The sequence below is a fragment of the Idiotropiscis lumnitzeri genome, chromosome 16 (assembly GCF_059441095.1).
Source record: "Idiotropiscis lumnitzeri isolate Australia: NSW breed Sydney's pygmy pipehorse chromosome 16, RoL_Ilum_1.0, whole genome shotgun sequence".
NCBI classification, from domain to species: Eukaryota; Metazoa; Chordata; class Actinopteri; order Syngnathiformes; family Syngnathidae; genus Idiotropiscis; species Idiotropiscis lumnitzeri.
In genome coordinates this window covers 6,984,095-7,004,379 of record NC_142406.1, presented here as the reverse complement: position 1 = coordinate 7,004,379, position 20,285 = coordinate 6,984,095, and the positions used below count along the sequence as shown (strand labels likewise).

The 20,285-nt window shown below is 37.5% G+C and overlaps 1 protein-coding gene across 1 annotated transcript in view; it reads right to left on the bottom strand.

Annotated features, from left to right (window-relative positions):
- LOC148321096 (DNA topoisomerase 2-beta-like) overlaps nt 1-20,285 on the bottom strand; it is a 62,896-nt gene that overhangs the window by 5,917 nt on the left and 36,694 nt on the right. The window contains exons 17-33 of the mRNA XM_088319238.1: nt 19,080-19,172; nt 18,243-18,357; nt 15,182-15,303; nt 14,727-14,875; nt 13,499-13,730; nt 12,912-13,046; nt 11,511-11,711; nt 11,218-11,413; nt 11,063-11,154; nt 10,612-10,767; nt 8,080-8,163; nt 5,752-5,946; nt 4,129-4,255; nt 3,791-3,949; nt 2,379-2,568; nt 2,146-2,228; nt 622-714 (exon numbers count right to left, since the gene is read on the bottom strand). Of these exons, the coding sequence (XP_088175364.1) occupies nt 622-714; nt 2,146-2,228; nt 2,379-2,568; nt 3,791-3,949; nt 4,129-4,255; nt 5,752-5,946; nt 8,080-8,163; nt 10,612-10,767; nt 11,063-11,154; nt 11,218-11,413; nt 11,511-11,711; nt 12,912-13,046; nt 13,499-13,730; nt 14,727-14,875; nt 15,182-15,303; nt 18,243-18,357; nt 19,080-19,172 (2,422 nt within the window). The remainder of the gene's footprint in view (nt 1-621; nt 715-2,145; nt 2,229-2,378; nt 2,569-3,790; nt 3,950-4,128; nt 4,256-5,751; nt 5,947-8,079; nt 8,164-10,611; nt 10,768-11,062; nt 11,155-11,217; nt 11,414-11,510; nt 11,712-12,911; nt 13,047-13,498; nt 13,731-14,726; nt 14,876-15,181; nt 15,304-18,242; nt 18,358-19,079; nt 19,173-20,285) is intronic.

The following is a 20,285-nucleotide window of genomic DNA, read 5'->3' as shown; positions in this document are numbered from 1 at the left end:
GTGCATTTTGTTACTGCCCTGTGAAAAACACTCATGTTCATTTTTTCCATCATAAAATAAAAAAAATATGTTAATGGGCTTTCCACATTACGTGAACATTGAGAAGAAAAAAAAAAAAAAACGAAAAACGGTCATCCATGTTTTTCACAGGACAGCAACGATTTAAAATTTTAGAGAATTGACTTTTAAAGGCTATAGTGTATTTTAGGCTTGTCCAGAAATGTTACCCATAAGCCGAATGTACAACATGTGATATGACCTGCCATTTTGATACTAAATTCCGTTGCACTCTCTTATTTATTTATCTAATTTATATAATTGTCTGTATTATTGTTGTATTGCACTGGAGAGGGGAGCTCTCTAATCTCGTTGCACACTTGAGTACAATGACAATAAAGGGATTTCTAATTTCTAATTTCTACGTGCGCCATTCACTTGCCTTTCAACATGTGGCAGCCAAACAATTTGCGGACAGTTGGCAACTCCCGAAAACTAGTTTTCAGCAGGGCTGCACTGATTTGTATCTTGTGAGCGGCTGGCTTAAGAGACATTTCTTGCGTATGTTCTGCTTTGTGTTCAAGTTGACTGTAATGGAGTTCTCTTTACAAAGAATCACCTTACCTTTTTTTGCTCGCGATAAGCTGTCAAATGCAGAGCTGCTTGAAAAGGTGGAAAACTCTCTGTTGTCGTCATCACTGTCTGCCTTAGACTCGTCTAAAAGCATATAAACGCAAGCCAACGTTAACCCACGGTCATTTCTGTATACTGTCACGATCCAGTTAGACCTGGATAATAGATATACAATACAATCTAACTTTGTTTATAAAGCACGTTTTGACAACAGCTGCAGCTGTAACAATGCACTTTACATTCAGTATAGCATAAAATAGAAGTAACACAACAACAAAGATGGTGAAAGCAGTAAATTCAAACACAAATTAATGATGCTAACACATATAATAGTAGACACCAGAAAACAGCAGTACAGTGTCCGTTTTATGTTTGGTCGAAAGCCAAAGAATGAAAAAAGCGTCTTTTAACAGGGAAGGACTGGCAACAGAAAATTCTCAATCCCCTCTAAGGTGCCGCTTAGTTGTTGGCACCTCCAGTAGCATCTTGTTCTAAAAAGCCGAGTCTAACAATTCCCAGAAAGCATTATTTAGATGTTGGAGCTGTCACCAAAAAATCTTATAATTAGAGGTGGGAATCTTTGGGCGATTCGATCATAAAATGTTTCTTTAGGCATCTTTAATTAATCTGTTATGATGCACGTTTTCACAACACAATTTTCTTGTCTCATTGAGTAAACATTCACTTGCGATTTTTAAAAACACAATATGTAAGAAGAAACAAAAGATTCATTCATTCCCATTATATTCTATTAAACAGACGGAAATGTGTGTAAACTGAAGTTTCGAGGCTTGTGCAATGGTGTAATTAATAACCATTGCCCAAAAATTACCATACCAATATAAATAATAATTTGTCAAAAACAATCTGTTTTGGATTTTCAACATAAAATTAGATAAATGAACACAAAAACTACCAATTAATTAAAAATGTTCATATACTTCAGTTCCAGCAGCTCGAAAAAGTGCTTTGCTGATTTGAAATGTTTGTCAATAGGAAATGATTTCTCTTAGTTGCAAACAAAATACTCCTCCTGTATCCGCAGCTCAGCAGTACATTCAATCTTCAACAAAATAAAAAGGCTGTCCTGAGCTGCCTAAATGTATAATTCTGTAACTATGGCTCAATTGCATTTCAAAATTCCTAAGAAATGTAGTTCCTACTTACAGAAATATAAACTTCACAAGACAAAATGGTTGGCACAGAATCCCCTTGACAAAACATACAATTATTATATAACATTAGAATCTGTGTGTCTTTCATTCATTACTTTTGTTTGGAGCACATCTGACCTAGGCTTCCACCTTTTCCACAAAACCTTACCGAGATGGCCTTTGTTAATGGCTTTGCCTTTTCCAATAATGTTTCAAATTGCTTTCTTAAAGAGGTGAAAACAAGTCTTTGTAAGTGAATGTGTGGATTCCAAAGGACGAGAATACACGACTTTGACACAGAGTGATTGATCTCATATGTTACATATGTGTGTATGATAAGAACAACAAAGTTCATACTCACCGCTGTCGTTACTCTTGTCTGAGAAGACAGATTTAGAAGAGAATATTGTGGCTGTCTCTTTCTTTTCAGCCACAGGCTCAGACCTAGAAAAGAAGGGTTATAAAGTACTCAAAACTGACATGTAAGGAGATGGCGAAGAAGGGAAAAAGGCAACAAGGAACCACAGATGATCCGAGTCTTACAAGCCCACTCAATAGTTAAACTTTAGGTTCGTAAATGTAGCAAAGTCTTACATGGTCTTCTGGTTGCGGTCCGAGTCTTTGTCTGTATCAAAGTCATCTTCATCATGGTCACTGTCATGCTCCTTCATTTCAGATTCATTCAGCTGGTCTTTATCCGTGATATCCACAATGTCATTATCACTCGCATTACCATCCTCATCTTCCTCCTCTGAGAAGTCAAATGTGTATTTCGGCTTGGATGCTGAAAAGAAGAAGAGTATGGGTCAAACATAATTAGTTTTGCTGTGTTTATTGTACACTTATGACACTTGTCTGATTAGGTTTTGCATCAGACTTTTTTTTTTTTTTTTTAGACACCGGATGGTGGACCAGAATTTCCTAAAAGCCATCCGGAAGTCGGTTTTCATGGATTCCGCTTGGCCAGCCTGTAACTGTCGGCTACTTCTCAAGTCCCATAGGCTAAAAAGGCTTGATAGGACTCCTTCTTCACCTTAACATACGGTATCCCTTCCTCCCGGTGTCCGCCAGTTGGTTCTTATGACCACAACTCTGATCGGATGCCTCAACAAAACTCCCCAAATGCCAGAGCTCTGCTCAAACTGTCACTTCATTTAAATCTGAGCTGAAACAACAACATTGTTGTTTGCTACAGTCTTCTCATTTTGTTTTAATCCCCATTCGCAAGTTATCTATTAATTTATCTAAACTGATGCTTGTATCTAATTCTTTTAGATGATTTCTTCAGATTTTTTTTTTGCAATGTCTTAAGGTTTTGTTTCTACTTTTGGAATGCATTTAATGTTTGATGAAAAGCACTTTGAATTATCTTGCTCAAGAAATTTCCTATACAAATAAATGCCTTGCCTTGCTTCCAGTCTTCCGGTGGGACAAATTCATGTTCTCCCCTCGCTTGTGTGGATTATCTCCAGGTACCCAGGCTTCCTCCCACATTCCCAAAACAAGTTTGGCAAATTGGAGACTCTAAATTGTCCATGTGTGAATGTGAGCGTGAATGAATGTTTGTTCCAGGGTTCACCCTGTCTCTTGCCCAAAGTCAGCTGGGACGAGCTCCAGCTGACCCTAATGCGAACAAGTGGTACCAGAAAATTGATGATAATGCACATAATATTTATGTTGAAAATGGAATCATAATAAGATAAAATCCATGTTGAAATAATGTATATTATTAATTTTGAGAAATTATAAGTCACATTTTTTTAATGAGGGGATACGGAGTAGCGGGAGAAAACCCAATGCGAGAACATGGTACCAGCTGATATTCAAACAGAACCTTTGACTGAAGCAGACGTGCACCACATGCATGTGATGACCTAATAATGGAACCTTTCTGTATAATCAAACATTTGTGAACGAATATCACACTCTAATGACACAATGCTATTTATTAAATAGTTAGTATATAGTTATTCACACCAGACTGACATTTAAAAGGTAAACCATACCTGATGCTCTCTGAGACTTGGTCTCTCTGGGGACGATAGGCTGACCATTCTCCAGATCACTGTCAGAATTCGAATCATCTTCAGACCATGGATTTCTTTTTTTCACTTTCTTTACAGGACTTCCTTTGGGTCCTGGTGTTTTTCTCAATCTGGGAACTCCTGCAGGTGCCAACAAATGCAACTCAAATGTCATGTCATTTCATTTTGTTTATGCTACACCCATTTCAAATGATGAACAAATCCATACTAACAAGAATAACAATTTATATTGAAGAACATACAAACTCTTTAAGCCCATTTTGGATTCATCAACCCAAATACCCATGTCAAATTTTAACCTGGTTCTTTCTTCTCCTTCTTCACACGTGGAGTCTTTGGTTTGACTACAGGGCTATCACCTGTTGCAGCATCTTCGCCCAAAACATCATCATCACCCTCCAGCTTCAAAACTGGGTCAGAGTCAACCTGAAACGAAAACATAGACACGTAAAGTGGCAGCACCTTGGTACTAATAGTTTCTCACAAAGATTTTCAACTCATGTTTACCAATTAGACATTTGACTTTCCTGCTTGATTCAAATATTTAATATGCCCATGGGAGGATGAATTGTTGGCAAGAAACAGAATACTAGGAAAGACCACATTGCGAAACATACCATGGCACTGTCAATGCTTTTTTTCATCAGCATCATTAGGAGAAGTGTTGGAAAAAATTAAAGCATTGTACCAAATTTTCACGACCACACACATTCAAAAGTCGTAAATTTTCTCCAAAATGGACAGAGCGCTAGATAATGCGGTGTGCCTTCTGTGTACACCGATTGCCCAAATTTTTAAATGTGTGATTTTCATGAGCGCTCCACTTGACTGACAAGGAGCATTTCTTGCCAGCACACTGCTTTTACAGAAGATAAGCAGGCGCGACTGAGCATGCGGATGTTAAAGTGGGGAGGGTGGCGAACATAGCTTTACTAAGACTGGGAGGCAGCGCTGGGCGTATTACGCCACAGTTTGTGAATGGATCGTGGATGCTTGGGCTTGCAATTTCGTTTGAGCTTTCGGAATAGCCAGCATCATTTCTGAGGAGCCGCATGGCAAAGAGGCTGACTGACAATGAGGATGAGGAGAGGGAACCTGGCGTGGGAAATACTTCAATAAAGTACAACCAAACTCTGTTTTGCTCCCGGTGCCTTTTCAAAAACTAGATTCTAGGCATATCATCCTTGGTAAAGTAAAACCTGAGTATCCACACGAGTAGGCAAATCTATCATCGCTGTTTATCGTTTTTATATTTTGGAAAAAAATATTTAAAGAATTGCTACTTTCAAGAAATTAGGCAAGAAAAGATTTTGAATGACAATCGAAAATGTGGAATTATTTCAAGATTGGCACACCAGATGTTATCATTTCCTTTATTAGATTTTATTTAGGGCGGCATGGTAGACGACTGGTTAACACGTCTACCTCACAGTTCAGTTTTGCAGGGCTTCCACCTTCCTGTGTGGAGTTTGCATTTTCCCCTGGTGCCTGCGTGGGTTTTCTCCGGGTACTGCGGTTGCCTCCCACACAAAATGTCTAAAGGTGTGATTGTGAGTGTGGATGTTTGTTCGTGCCCTGCAATTGGCTGCCAACCAGTTCAGGGTGTACCCCGCCTACTGCCCGAAGACAGCTGGGATAGGTTGCAGCTCCACCAAGACCCTCGTGAGGAGAAGCAGCTCTGATAATGGATGAATGGAGATTCAATTTGTAGTTGCATACCGTTATTAAGTGTCATTTAGACAAATGAGGGATTTTATTTGTCATGCCTATCTTATCGAAAACTCAAACTGGTATGTGAGAAATCTTGCACGTAAATGGAAGTGGCCTCACATGTGCAGTTGTCCACAAAACATATTATTTAAAATATAAAAATGTTATGGATTCTGAATAAGGCCAATAATGATGATGAATAATGATGTTACCTTCTTCTTTTTATTCAGTTTCTTGTTTGCCTCCGATTTCAGCAGCTGAGATGGTGGATCCACCCTGCGTCCAAATGGTGACGGCATTGTCTCCTCTAGATTCAGCTTCTTTGCTTTGGGTTTTCCAACTTTACCCTTCACGAGTTTGATGACTTTCCCCAGATTTTGCTCTTCTCGCTCAAGTGCTTCAAAATTCTGAAAGAAAAACAAAAACAGCAATAATATATATTTTCTTTTTAACCACTGGACCTTTGTGCATGTAGTGACCATAACCAACCTCTGTGAAGAAACTCTCAGTTTAAAAAACAAACAAAAAAAAAAAAAACGCACGACACAGTCTCTGCAGTCATGTCGGAGAGAGACAGATGCATACGTACGAGGAGGGGATTTAAGGAACAAGTTCATGTAGCCTAATGTAGTGGAGTAAGAGTACAGTTTCTTCTTCACAAATCTACTCAAGAGTAAGTTTTGGGATATTTAGTACTTCTGGGAGTACAAAATATCCCCAAACTTACTTGAGTAAATGTAACGGAGTAAATGTAACTCGTTACTACCCACCTCTGGTCGTAGCTTACAATGACAGCGTAATTAACTACCAGTTTCTTTTAGTGACTGAATATGATTTCGGGATGACGTCGTATTAACGTTGGTGGCAACTGCGTAATGGCACGAAAAAGTCTTGACAAGGAAAACTGAAATATAAGTCAAGCTACTGGTCATGCCACCATGCAGGCCAACTTCAAAACAAAAGCCGACAAAGGCTATTGCAAGAATATATTATTTTGTCAATTTACAACTTTATTATTTTCCCACCAATCAACTGCAGACCATGAGCGACCTAAACCATGATGTGTGATCTGTACAGTTCACAGATCAAAGAGTCATAAGTAGGAGGACGGTGTCTTCCTATTGGTCAATGCAGAAGAACCAATCGAAGGACGATATAGGACATGTCACACTACGCGGTAAGACTTACACAATTTCTGACATGCTAGACTGTCGTGGTGGTCGTAGTATTTCTGTAGTATTTCTACCACTGCAGGATGTTCACTATTACAGTACTTTTATCATTGCAGTACTTTTATCATTGCAGTATTTTTCTATCATTGCGGTACTTTTACTATTACAGTACTTTTACCATTGCAGTACTTTTACCATTGCAGTACTTTCATCATTGCAGTATTTTTCTATCGTTGCAGTACTTTTACTATTACAGTACTTTTACCATTGCAGTATTTTCTATCATGCAGTACTTTTCTATCATTTCAGTACTCTTACCATTACAGTACTTTTATCATTGCAATATTTTTATGATTGCAGTATTTTCAATCATTCAGTAGTTTTTATCATTACAGCGTTTCCCCCTCCGTATAATGGACAAACATTAGGAGTGTTTCCTTACACTTAGATACGTTTATACTGTGTATATTTGCATGCTTTTTCTGAATGTCTGCTGCTAATGTTATACATTAACGGCTACATTACGCCGCCGACTCTGTGTGATCTATATCTTTGCTGCTGTAACACCTCAAATTTCCCCATTGTGGGACTAATAAAGGACATCTTATCTATCTTATCTTATCTTAAAGCGTCCCACACACCAAACGAACAATTGTTGAGTATGTCACACTACGCAGGTTACTATGCGTCAAAACAACTCAGAATTTGCAGCTCTGTGAAGGCACCATTCATGCTGAAAGGAACATAAATTATATGGAGCAATTATGCTGTCATCCAAGCAACATCTTTTTCAACATCCTTATTTCCAACATGCTTGAATCAATAAGAAAATGGCAAACTACACTTTGCACAAGTGTTACAATATTGTAGAAAAAAAGTCCAAGTACTACATTGGTCTGCCAGTCTCAGACCCTTTAAAATGTGTGGTGCATTATGAAGCAGAAAATACAACAACAGAGATGGTCTGTTGAGCAGTTGATTGGTTGATTATAATATTTGTTCAATCGGGGACAGTGTACATAAGTAAAAAACATTTGAATTAGAAAAAAAAATGACTACAGCCACAAGCCTGATTTCTGTAGCTAGAAAATCAAAATGGGCCTGTTTTTATGCCCCGATGCATGTGGGCGTTCTACAAAAATAGAGCCCTATGTCTCCTAGCTGGCCTAGGTAAGTATTGGCAACCCCCCCGAAGAGCAAGTAGTTGGGGAGAGGGAAGTGTGAGCTTCCCTGCTTAAGCTGCTGCACCCGCAACCTGACTCCCCCCAAAAAACTGAAGAAAATTCATGGATGAATGGATGTCTTTTTTCAGCTTGGTGAGATCAATCAAAAGTTAAATAATGAGCTGCAAACTGTTAAAACACTTACATCTAATTCTTCTATGAAAACTGCCAAGTCCTCCTTCCACAGATCGTCCGGAGATTTATCCTTGAGATTCTGTAGCTCTGCTGTCTGCACATGACCAAGAAGAGAGGAATAACAAATAAGTGACATACATACATAATATGAACAATTTTGGCAATTATATGCCAGTGAAATCCCACATGGGTTAAGGGCAAGGTTATCTTAGTTAACGAAAGCTAAGGAAATGACTACAAATAAAATGGAAAAAACATTTTTGCTAACGAAATACAATAAAAACGAAAATGCTTTAAAAAAAAAAGAAAACTAACTGAAAATACATTTTATGTTTATAAAACTAACTAAAACTAACTATCATTATAGCGAGAATGTCCTTTGTTTCATCTTTGGCAATTAATTTAATACACAAGCCTTTGGGGTTGATTTTAAATGTACCGTATTTCCGCGACCATTAGGCACACGTTAAAGTCCTAAATTTCCCCCAATACAAACTTGTCATTTGACGCGCCTATTATATAGACTGAGCAACTCTCTCAACAATTGAGCCTGATCCCTTTGGGGTATTGAAGAGTGCATGTTAACACACCCTGCTGGCCAAAGTCTGAAACATCTATGCTTGGAATTGACTATGACAAATACATGATGTGAATACGTTTTTTGGTGATGGTGCAGGAGAAAGCTGGACAAAAGGGCAGCTGTCCACAATGTCATAGTTTTTCTTATCATTCATGTTATTGCAAGCAAGAAACATCGCAGGTTTAGACAACAGATTGCAAAAAAAAAAACAAAAAAAAAACACACTGCCCAAAGCACACCACTCACATCTCTCTAACTAGCCATCTAATTGGCTGAGGCTGATAAGCTCCCAGGAAGCGTCAGAACTGTTTTTTTGTTATTTTTATTTCTTTTGGTGATATGAATGGCATGAGAGATGCATGTTTTGTGTTAATTTTATTTCTTTGTTTCATTGTTTGTTTGTATGCTGTTCATATTAATGATTTTGATTTGAAACCATGACTCTAAGGAGTGTGGTGACCAGTGACATCCCTCCCCTGACGTTGTCAATTAGATGTGTTGCCATGACATCTCTGATTGGCCTGAGCTGAATTGCTGTTACTAACAGCTATCAGCAAGCGTGAGCTAGCATGCGCGGGCGAGCATGTGCAAGCTAGCATGTGCGAGCTAGCATGCTAACATGCGCCTCGTAGTCTAAGTATTAAATACTAGTAATAAGTATTAAGCACCCTCAACTGGTGCTGCGCCTTTTGATTCAGCGCGTCTTTTGGCCGTAAAAATATGGTACTTATTTTGATATTACTGCACAGTCATAAAAAGGTGGAACTGCCGTCTGGGAGTTGTAGTGTTTTTAATGTGTATCTCACAGAAGCGAAAGAGCCAAAAAAAAAAAGAGCCAGCCGATGATGTCACTCCAAGAGAGGAGTTTGCGTGTGACTTTGGGTCGAGTGGCTCACCAGTTCTCATCCCGAAATGCAACGCGCGGTTAAAATTTCTATCTGTTTGATATGAAAAAAAAAAAGATCCATTATACAAAAAAATAGTACACTGTAAACATGGTTTAATACTTTTAAAAAAGAATTAAATCCACTTTAGAAGTTGGCGACGTGGTAAACAGGGCATCCGAGTTTCATTTACAATGTAGTTCTGTTTGTGTGTTTGTTTGAATTTTGTTGTTGTTGTGGTTGCTTTTCTTGTACTTTGAACATTTATGTTTTCATTTTACTTATATTTTATATATTCGAAATAAATACGAAAAAAAGAAAATTGAATTAAACTGTATGCATGCATCTGACTTTAGAAGGGGTGTCATGCACAACACTTATTGTAATCTCTGGACTGTTAAACTGTATCCTATTTTATCAAAATCTTTTAAAAATAATATTTTAGTTGAATTTTTACTACAGAATAGTTACCATGGTGTTTTTCTAATCTCGCACACAAGTAGACCACCAATTTCTTTCAAAACTAAAACAAATACTAAACCTAAACTAAAACTAAGTGTTTAAAAAAAACTTACAAAGCCGTTCTGAAAACTAATTAAAACTAAATTAAAAAACTTAAACATAAAACAAAATAAACACCAATTATATTTAAAATTCCAAAACTACAATAAACCTTGTTAATAGGTATGGATCGCTAATGAAATAAAGACATTTCATTCCTTTTCCTTTTGGCTTGTCCACTGCAAAAAATATATATTTTGAGGTAAAAAAAAAAAACAAAAAAAAAAAAACAGAAACAAAAAAAAATTTTTTTGAGTTTTTGTCAAAACTTGAAAAATAATCTTGAAAATGAAGTTTTTTTTTTTTTTTTTGAAATTTTATTACACAGCAACAAACGATGTTTAAGAAAGAAAAAAATGTTTAAACTTTTTTTTTGCCCAGCAAGAAAAATAATCTTGAAAAGCAAGGCCTGGAGTTTGCACTGCTTTGTGCCACCCGCAAGGCTGCATTCAAAAAATGAAGACTAATAATGACGAATAACGTGCGATGTGTGGACAAGAAAAAATAAATAAATTACCTTCTGGTCTCGTTGTTTCAGGAGTTCCTCCACCTTCTCTTTCGTCAAGCACCATAAGGACATGTTGAGGATGTAATTAAAATTTGGCCCCGACGACGTACCAGAGTGCAATGAGCTGTCACTCTCATTTCCGTCATTATCATCTTCTTCTTGAGACTGTAAGAGTCCAAAAAATAAATAAAAATCACAACACAAATCCAATCTAGTTCATTTGAATCTGATTCAAATCAAATCGTGAGGTGTATATATATATACGCGTGCGTGCGTAGGCGTGTGTGAGTGAGAATTGATAAGTGTCACACTTAAACATGTATGATGCCAGTTAGTCTCACCACACAATATAGTTTTTCTGTTGACAGAGATAATTGTAAAAATATATATTTGGCCTCATAACCTATTAATATAAGATGAATATTTGATTCAAGCACAGCATTCATGTGGATAACCGTACCTTTTCTTGAGCCTTGTTCCAGGCTGCTACAGGATCAGACTCATAGCCTTTCTGGACCAACATTCGGATTAACTCGCGCTTGGATTTGTTCTCTGTTGGGATACAAAATTGATAAAATATCAGATTGAAGATTTGAAGATTTTCAAACCTCTTACCAATTGAAATTTTTCCTTCAATTTTCTCCAGAACAAAACGAGCTTGATTGGACAGTTTAGCTGCTTCAGCTCCAGAGCTGCCAATCAACCAGTCTTTTCGAAGTTTGTAGTAGTGCAGGCGCAGCTCAAAAAACTCTCTTAGAATGTCTTGGACTGAATCATATCGCTTTAGACAACCCATGTGGTCAAACAGAACCTACAAATAAACAGAAAGAAAATATTCTTACCATACACCACCTTCAATTCACAGCATCACTGACCTGCAGTGGATTTGGAGTCAAATGAATGTTTACCATGGAGTTGCAGGTGAGGCTGGACTGAAGCTTGAAGACTTTGTGGAGGCCAGCTGCTTCAGCCTGAGCGAGTTTTTCCTCAGACATGCGAACCACAAACTTCACGGTAGAATCTGTGTGGTACTCCTTATAATCGTTGATGAGTGATGGTGTTTTTTCGGTGCCCTGCAGCATCGGCTCTAGCACAGATTCCTTATAAGCCTGTATATGACAGAGGAGATGGAAATTATGTTCAGCACTTGTTCTCATCCATCCATTTTGTATACAGTAACTCTAATCTTGTTGAGATTTGCGAGAGGTGATTGGGTGGTGATGCCGACCAATGGGCCTGTACAAGTCAACACAACTTTATTTGCCGTACACTTCCTATTTATAAGAAACAAAAGCTCATGCTTTGAATAGCATTCATAAGCATTACACACACAAAAATGGTAGAACAGCTAAAACATTGTTTTTTTTTTAACATTTAAACTGTTTAAAAATATTTGCCTTATTAATTTATATTAATAAATGTGAAAACCTAGATGCGTTTTTTTTCTTTACATTGATGGAATGTAAATTTACAGCAAGGCACAAAATGCAAAAAACTTCATTTGGACAAAATATTATTTTTTTTCAGATTGAGTGTGATTTTGTGATTCCGCAGTATTTACAAATTCTGGCGAAAATTCCCAGAAGTTGTGAGACTGCATCCTTTAATAAGGTGCGCCCTATGGCCGTAAAATACGGTAAAGAAATTTTTTTTATTATTATTTATTTTTACAATATCATGATGAATTCCGCATCAAATCAGTATCATGAGCTTTTTTCATATGGTTAGCCTCCCCACAATATTGACATAATTATTGTATCACGAGGTTAATATCGTGATAAGATTGTATCGTGACATTTGGATATTGTTACATCCGAGTAATTAGTGATGTCACAATAGTCACAATATTAAAATTATGTGCTATTGTTGGGATTTTGTTCAATAATGAGCCATTCTGCTTAAAATGGCTCCTTTTTGTTGCCTCCTGGGCTCCCCGTGTTAGTGTGGCTTCGCAATCAATTTTTGTGAGACATCTCACTTATGAATATATCGCCACAACGTCACGTTGTCTGGCAGGGAACAGTGGTTGCTGTTGAGATCTCTGCTTTGCCTTTGCCTTGGACATCACATTAGAGACAACCCTTAAAATTTAGACAAAGAGAAGAAGAGCGCGAAGACGAAATAACCAATCTCATTGATTATTTGACATCACCTTCAAAGGCTACGCATTGACTATTCCCACCAATGGCATGGAGGTGTGCTACTTCTCACACCAGCGCAGATGGTACGGAGTTGTTGACGTCTCTGTCAACGGATGTCGGATTGGTATATAAAGGCCTTTATACAGACGGAAGAAGGAGGTGAAGTACCTGTGTCCATGTTCGTACGGGAAGTTCTGTGATCTCGATGGTGTTTTTGTCAAGGACTGACACCTCTCCACTAACCAGGTACTGGTTCGGACCTAGTTCATGTATGACCCCTTTGAAGTTTTTATATCTGGGAAGCTTTTAGGAAAAAAAGGTCAGACAAATCAAAGTTGTGAAATTCAACACTTTGTATTGATAAATTAAAAAAAAAAAAAAAAAAATCGTTCTTGATTCCCATTCTTTGATCTTGACTATTTGTCCTACTAAGTGATTTCAGTACATAATTGTCATGTCATACATTTACGTCCAGTCTTGAACTAAGCTACTTGGCACGATTTCTAACGATTGGAGAAAACGCTACACAGAAAGCAAAACAAGAACATTTGTGAGGCTGACAAGGTCAACACATGCTCCACTGTCAGCCAAGCAAGCATAATTATTTGAAATTGCAAGTGTGCAAATTACTTACATTTATTCATAAAGTGCTTTCACAAGAGCTACCAAGCGCTTGACCGAACACATGACTTTACAAAGGCATTGCTCTGTAATTATATTTAAAACAATAATATCAAATTATCTAGCTAGTTTACCATTGCCAGGGGGTCTTCATGGTTTAGCATCCGGCTGATGTTGTTGACAATCTCTCGGGGGTCGTAGTTGGGAATCTTACATGCCCAACCGGTTCCAATGCCCTCTGCACCGTTTACAAGTACCATTGGAATAATGGGAATGTACCACTCTGGCTCCACCTTCTGGTTGTCATCATAAAGGAACTTCAGAAGGTTGGAGTCCACTGCTGGAAATAACAGCTTGGCAAGAGGACTGTAGAAGTTGAGACAAAGTTATCAGCCATAGAATACCCACATGGAGTTAATTTACACGCAACACAAACGTTTACACATTTAACACAAACAATGACTGACCTTTAAATGTATCACTGTAATGACTACCTTTGTGATGCATGGTTCTAAAAAGAGTCATCTTTTCCTCATATAAATAAAGATGTATCGTATTAAGGGTGGCACGGTGGCAACTGGTTAGCACGATGGCCTCACAGTGCAGAGGCTGTGCGTTCGATTCTGGCTCGGGCCTTCCCGTGTGAAGTTTGCATGTTCTCTCACATTCCAAAAACATGCATGGAAGGTTGATTGGACACCCCGAATTGTCACTAGGTGTGATTGTGAGTGTGAATGGTTGTTTGTCTATGTGTGCCCTGCGATTGGCTGGCAATCAGTTCAGGCTGTACCCTGCCTACTGCCCGAAGACAGCGGGGTTAGGCTCCAGTATCCCTCATGAAGAGAAGCGATGGATTAATTGCATTCATTTATGAAATACAATACAACACAACTATACTTATATAGCGCATACACAACAGCTAGCTAAAAGAGCAGTAAACTAGAACACAAATTAGAACACAAATTAACAAATGTGCAATGCTCATCGTCTTGTTGACTCAACATAAGGCTGTACTTGCCACCACAAATGTCTGCCGCTGGATTTTTATAAATATCCGGAACAATCAGGATTATGGGCGTAAAGAGTTAGCGTTCAGAGACTTTTGTAACAAAATACAGACAATCTGCAACATGGGGTGGTTTGAGCACCTAATAACAATGGCTCATGCCTCCCTGGTGAGTTGAATATTTAAAAAAAAAAAAAAATCTTGGCAAAGTATACGATTTAAATTGTGTTGGAAGCATGGAAAATCTACACACATTAATAAATCCTTTTCCTTATGTCGGACCTTCCTTAAAATCTCAGCTTCAAAGAATGAAAATTAATATCGTCAACTGGCATGAAATAATTGAACGGCTTTACCTCAGCATAGTGAAGATATAACGAGGGCTGGCAGCATCTTTGCCTCCATTGATGCGAGTGCCAAATTGACCAAGTGGCTGCAGGATGTTCACGTTGTTACTGCCCACAAAGTTTTGGGCCAAGTTGACAATAGTCATCATGAGCGCTTGCTAAAAAGAAAAATGGGTGATGAATCCTTGGGTCAAGAACTAAGTGACAATTATTATGTGGCCTGACTCAAATAAATCAGATCTATTTCTTATTTGTTTTGATTATGATTAGTATATAACAATAGGGACAAAGATTCCGGATTCACTGTAACAGAAAATGGGCATGTATCACATAAAAAACAAAACAGAATGATTAAAAACTACAATATAGGTTTTAATTCGGACAAAATAATTGACAAAAAAAACAACCTGCTCGCAGTATCTAATTTCAATGATTTACATTCTTCTTTACACTTTTAATTGTACCTCTCCGTGATGATAAGCAGACATCTCTGCTACTGAACCAGCTAGCTGTGCAACTTTCACCTCCCTCTTGTCGTTCCTCTTTAAGCAAGTGAAAAGCACTTTTCTTTGGCCAGGCTTTAAGCCTAAATAACACAAACAGGATATGTTCAGGTAAGTTACAGACAACAAACAAAACATGAGTCACGGGGTCAACATATCCAAATTAAGATGATTTAACAAATGAGCATAGCAGTGTTCACACAGATAAAGCATGCAGAGAAGCCAACCTATAGATAATCTTTTCCTTCACTATTCATGTGAATTTTAATAACTTATTATTTTTTTCCTCTTATCAAAGACTAAAAATTTCTTCCAAAATCAGGCATATATGTCCCACTAACTGAATGGCTGGCGAATTTTCATCAAATGTGACGAAAAAAATAGAAGATTTTTGTTTGATGTCATATGAAAGAAATGTGTTTTGAAGCTAATCTGAAACAAATCTCTTATGAAAAGGCATTGAAGGATAGAAAACTCATTTCTAAAATTTATTATGCCACAGTGGACATCTTCAATGGAATATCTACGTATCATTTCCGCATTCGGGGAACGAAGGCGTGGTAAAAATGCATAGTGATTGAATCAAATTATCTAAAATTGACTCGCAGTCTGAAATGGCGTGAAAGTACCAGACATGACGTTTCACCTTATAAATTACTCTACAAACGTGTGACTGAAGTTACAAATGTATAACGAGAATCTACAAATGCGTGACTGAAGTCACAAATGTGTCACAATTGTGCAAATGTGTACATTGATTAGTATGCGGACAGAAAATCCGTACAGGAATCCGTAAGCGTGTGATCCGTAAACACTGGGTCTTTTGATTGGCGGTGTTCTTACATGTGACTTTTGCAACAGTCCTGCTGTGGACGACTCACAAATGCACATGACGATTCTTTGGCACATCTGCTTCAAAATTTTGCAGAGTCCGAGGATAAATTGCTCCGCTAATACGCAGCAGGTCTGAATATAAAAGTCCTCTTGCTGTGGCCTATGGGAACCATGTAGTGTGTGATTAAATAGACTGTGAGATGTGATAGTCATGACATTGTGGGCAGCACATCCCAGACATAAATAAAATAATGATCTTATGTGGCGCTTTATTATTACATTATTCCCTGATGGTCAAATGTTTCAAAATCCTGGTAGTTCCAGTGTCAAACTTATTTCTGTATTATCAAAATGTTTTAAAACAATATTTTGGGTGAATTTTTACTCCTTTTTTTTTAATATCTTGCACACATTTTTTTAAACCAAAACTAATAAGAAAACTAACCAAAAGTAAACCAAATTATACCAAAACTAATAAAAACTATCAAAACTGTGCAGAAAAGTTTTTAAAAGTAACTATAATTAAAAAAACTAAAGTAAAAATTGAAAACAAACTGTAATTAAAATTTAAAAAACTATTTTAATCCAGATTATAGGGAGCGCATATGGGGCAGGAGTGTGACTCAAAATGTGGAGAATGATGTTTCAGCTTCAAGGACCACTAGACTTACGTAAGTCTTTAGGAAAATGTGCGTTGCGTAAAGATTGTTCCACCTAGAGTGTGTAACTGGTGGGAAAGCGCAAATGACAGAATACAATTTATGAGAGAATCTGCAGAGCCAGCGGCAAGTCTTTTCTTACTTAAGTGCACCAGCGAATATGCATTTTAGTGTGTATTGTCACAGCACCTGAGGATTGGGGACAGCAAGCTCAAGTTAGTGCAAGTTTGTGCAGGGAGGGAATTTAACTTGTGGCCCTTTATGGAACAAGCCTACTAAACTAATGTGTACCATAATATTAATAGAGCATTTCCCAAATGAGAGGTTGTGGGTTCGATGCCTGGCCATTGTCACAAGGGCTGAACGATATTGGGAAAAAAAAAATCATATTGCGATTGTTCGGACAGATTTCAATTTTCTTCACAATGTACAGTGACCTTTACAAACATGACAGAAAATTCCATTATACAATTAAAACCAATAAAATATATTACTGTGATAATGTATGGAGACTACAAAGGTTGTGTTGATGGGGGGGGCAGTTCTTTCTCAAGTTTTTAAAAAATACTTTCTGTCAAGTATAATTTTGGATTCATGTGTAATTGTTGATATGAAAATGCAATTTTAAACTCCAAAATGTTTTACATTATGTACTAATGTACATTTTCTTTGTACATTAATGTCAGATTACATGTCAATCAAATCATTGTCCCTTTGCAAAGCTAAATTGATTAAAATATATAATTTAGGGACATATTATTGTGTAAGCGTTTAAACTCAGGACTCTGTGGTGCAAAATAGTGCAAATATTATTGATGAGATGATATGTTTTACATCCAACCTATTTGTCATGATGACGTCATCCGTTTACATTCTCCTGTCTGAGAGCGTTTGCTAAATTGATAATGTAGCCGTCGTCTTATTTTATGACTACATACGTATGGATTGAATTATAACATTTCTGTCTGCCTAAAGTGGTTCGAGTCAGACTTCCGTTAAAAGTCGAACGTACACCTAAGCAATTATCTTGGGTCCTTCCTGACGCTGCATTTCACTTTAGCGATTACCGACTCCTCGTTCTCCTGCTTTGTAAATGTGGGGCACAAACCACAGCTTTGACGTTCTCAGTCCCAAAACGATACATCGTTCAGCCCTAATTGTGACCATGTTGAAGTATCCTTGAGCACCATACTGACGGTATGTCATCAGTAGATAAATGAAGTATTAATATGAAGCGCTTTGAATACCAAAGGTAGAAAAGTGACAGCTCATTTAGCATTTACTTAAAACAAAGCTAAGGTGAAAATTTTTAATAAAGTGCGTAGTTATCGCAGACTATTTTGGTATTACGTGCCCCAACTATTCTATATTTTCCCATTTGATCATACTACTAATTTGAGGATGTCCAGACTGTTGTTTGTCCATTGATTTTTATCACGTTGACTTGGAAAAAATGAAAAATAATTGTTATGAAATCAATTCATACTTTTAGGATAGAATACCAGAAAAAAGAAACAACTTGTACAAACCATCAACCAACGAAGGAATAGATCTCTCATTGTCAGAGTTGGAGAACAGAATCAGCTCCTTGTTGATAAAGTCATTGTAGGACAAATGTCTGGCTTGCGTCCCATACAGGTATTGCTGAAATGAAGAGGTGTCAAGTTAAACACTCAAACCAATCTAGGATAATAATTGTAACAGGGAGCTAAATAGCATAGACAAAAATATTTTTTCTTTGTTGTTTTCTCGTGTAAAATTAAAAAAAAAAAAAAAAAAAAAGTGCTAAACTCTTTTATTTCCCATTCAGTGGTCAGTGACGCGGAATCCACACAGTATCAACACAGTGTGTCATTGTGTCAACACGCTTTATGACGCCTCATGGCCCCACCACAATTTATATGTACACACATATTTATATATATATATATATATATTTCCTGAATGATAACAGTTGAACGATACACCAAAGACGTACAACTAATATGCAATCTGAATTTGGCTTTGCAAAGTGCGCATATTATTTTGGATGTCTCCAATGAGCCATTGAGCAAATTTTAAAAGTAAAATTATCTAAAAGTCCGTCTTTGCGACAGTAACTCTCCTCTAAGTTTGACACACGTTTGTAGATTCTCGGTAAACATTTGTGAGTTCAATCACGCAGTTGTAGATTCATGCCATACATTTGTGACTGTTTACATATATGGATTCTTTGTACACATTTGTAGATTGAAATATACATTTGTAAACAATAATGGGCCCATACTGTTCCAGTCCAAGTGTGTTTTTGTGGTGTGCTTTTGAGGTGCAGTATGTCGGCAAACATCGGGTCTTCTCGACCTACAAATTCTATTGAATTCACTAACCTCAGGAAGACCATGCATTCTTCTTTGCCGCCTGTCCTCCATAAAATTGGTGAGCCACTCCTTCCTGTCATCTGTTTTCTTCTTACTGAAGGCCTGAAACAAAACCCACCAACACTTAATTTGTCTAGGGAAGACTTAAATACTTTAAAGTTTTACTGACAGGAATTATAATAATGAATAACTACAGCCGCAAGCAGCTAAAAAGGTCCCTCGCACCTCTGGTAACGTTGGGGTATTGGCAAGTAGGGACACTGCCACAATGGAAATTTTGTTTTTTGAAAATAAAGTACTTCAGATTACAAGTTATTTTGACAAAATACGACCATTTGTTTTCTGAAGTGTACTTGAGCCAATGTGGTGATATCCTTAACACATTGATGATGTCTCATTTTGATGCAGGGGGTCAAAGGACGGGCATTCAATGTTGATTTTTGGCATTGGGCATGTATTGCCTTAAATGCAATTTCCATGGAAAGAGAGAAAATTCATCTACAGTCACCTCTGGCCCTGGTTGAACATTAGTGGAAGGAGCTGCATCCATCCCTCTCACACACCACTGGCACACTTGTCAGATTTTGCTTAGATGTCTCTCCTTTCAAATCCGAGTAATCTTTATATCATTAGAAAGGTCTGAAGTGACATTGTTGGCCGGAAAATATTCGATCCTTTAGACAATCAGTGACCTTGTGGCTGGCTCTGTACACACTTGAGAGGAATATTACAAATGACCACTGAGTAAAAGTGAAGCATTAATGGTCTTGAGTTGCACGAGGGTCCGGGATAAAGAGAAGACGTGATACATGGACATAATTCCGCTGTATTGAAGTGGAGGAAAAAAAAAACGTGCAGGATTTTAGCAGAATGTAGGCGCAAGATAGCGAGGAAAAATAGAAACCTGAAAAGACACAGCGGTTCACCAGAGACATTGTGGTGTGTTAACAAAATGTTCGGTGCTGGTTAGTGATAATGTAACATTAAACCAACGGCTGATTCTGATATCGTTGCAACAATAAGGTTAAACAGACTACAAACTAATGTTGGCTAACTTACCACCTTGCGGCATGGATACGAGCTACTTGATTTTCTGCAATGCTGCTGAAAGATGAATTTGTACTAACTAAGCTGCATATGGATGCAAACCAAAAACTAAAATTAATCTAGATGGGCCGAAACAAGCCGAAAAACAGTATTCCAATTAACAAATGT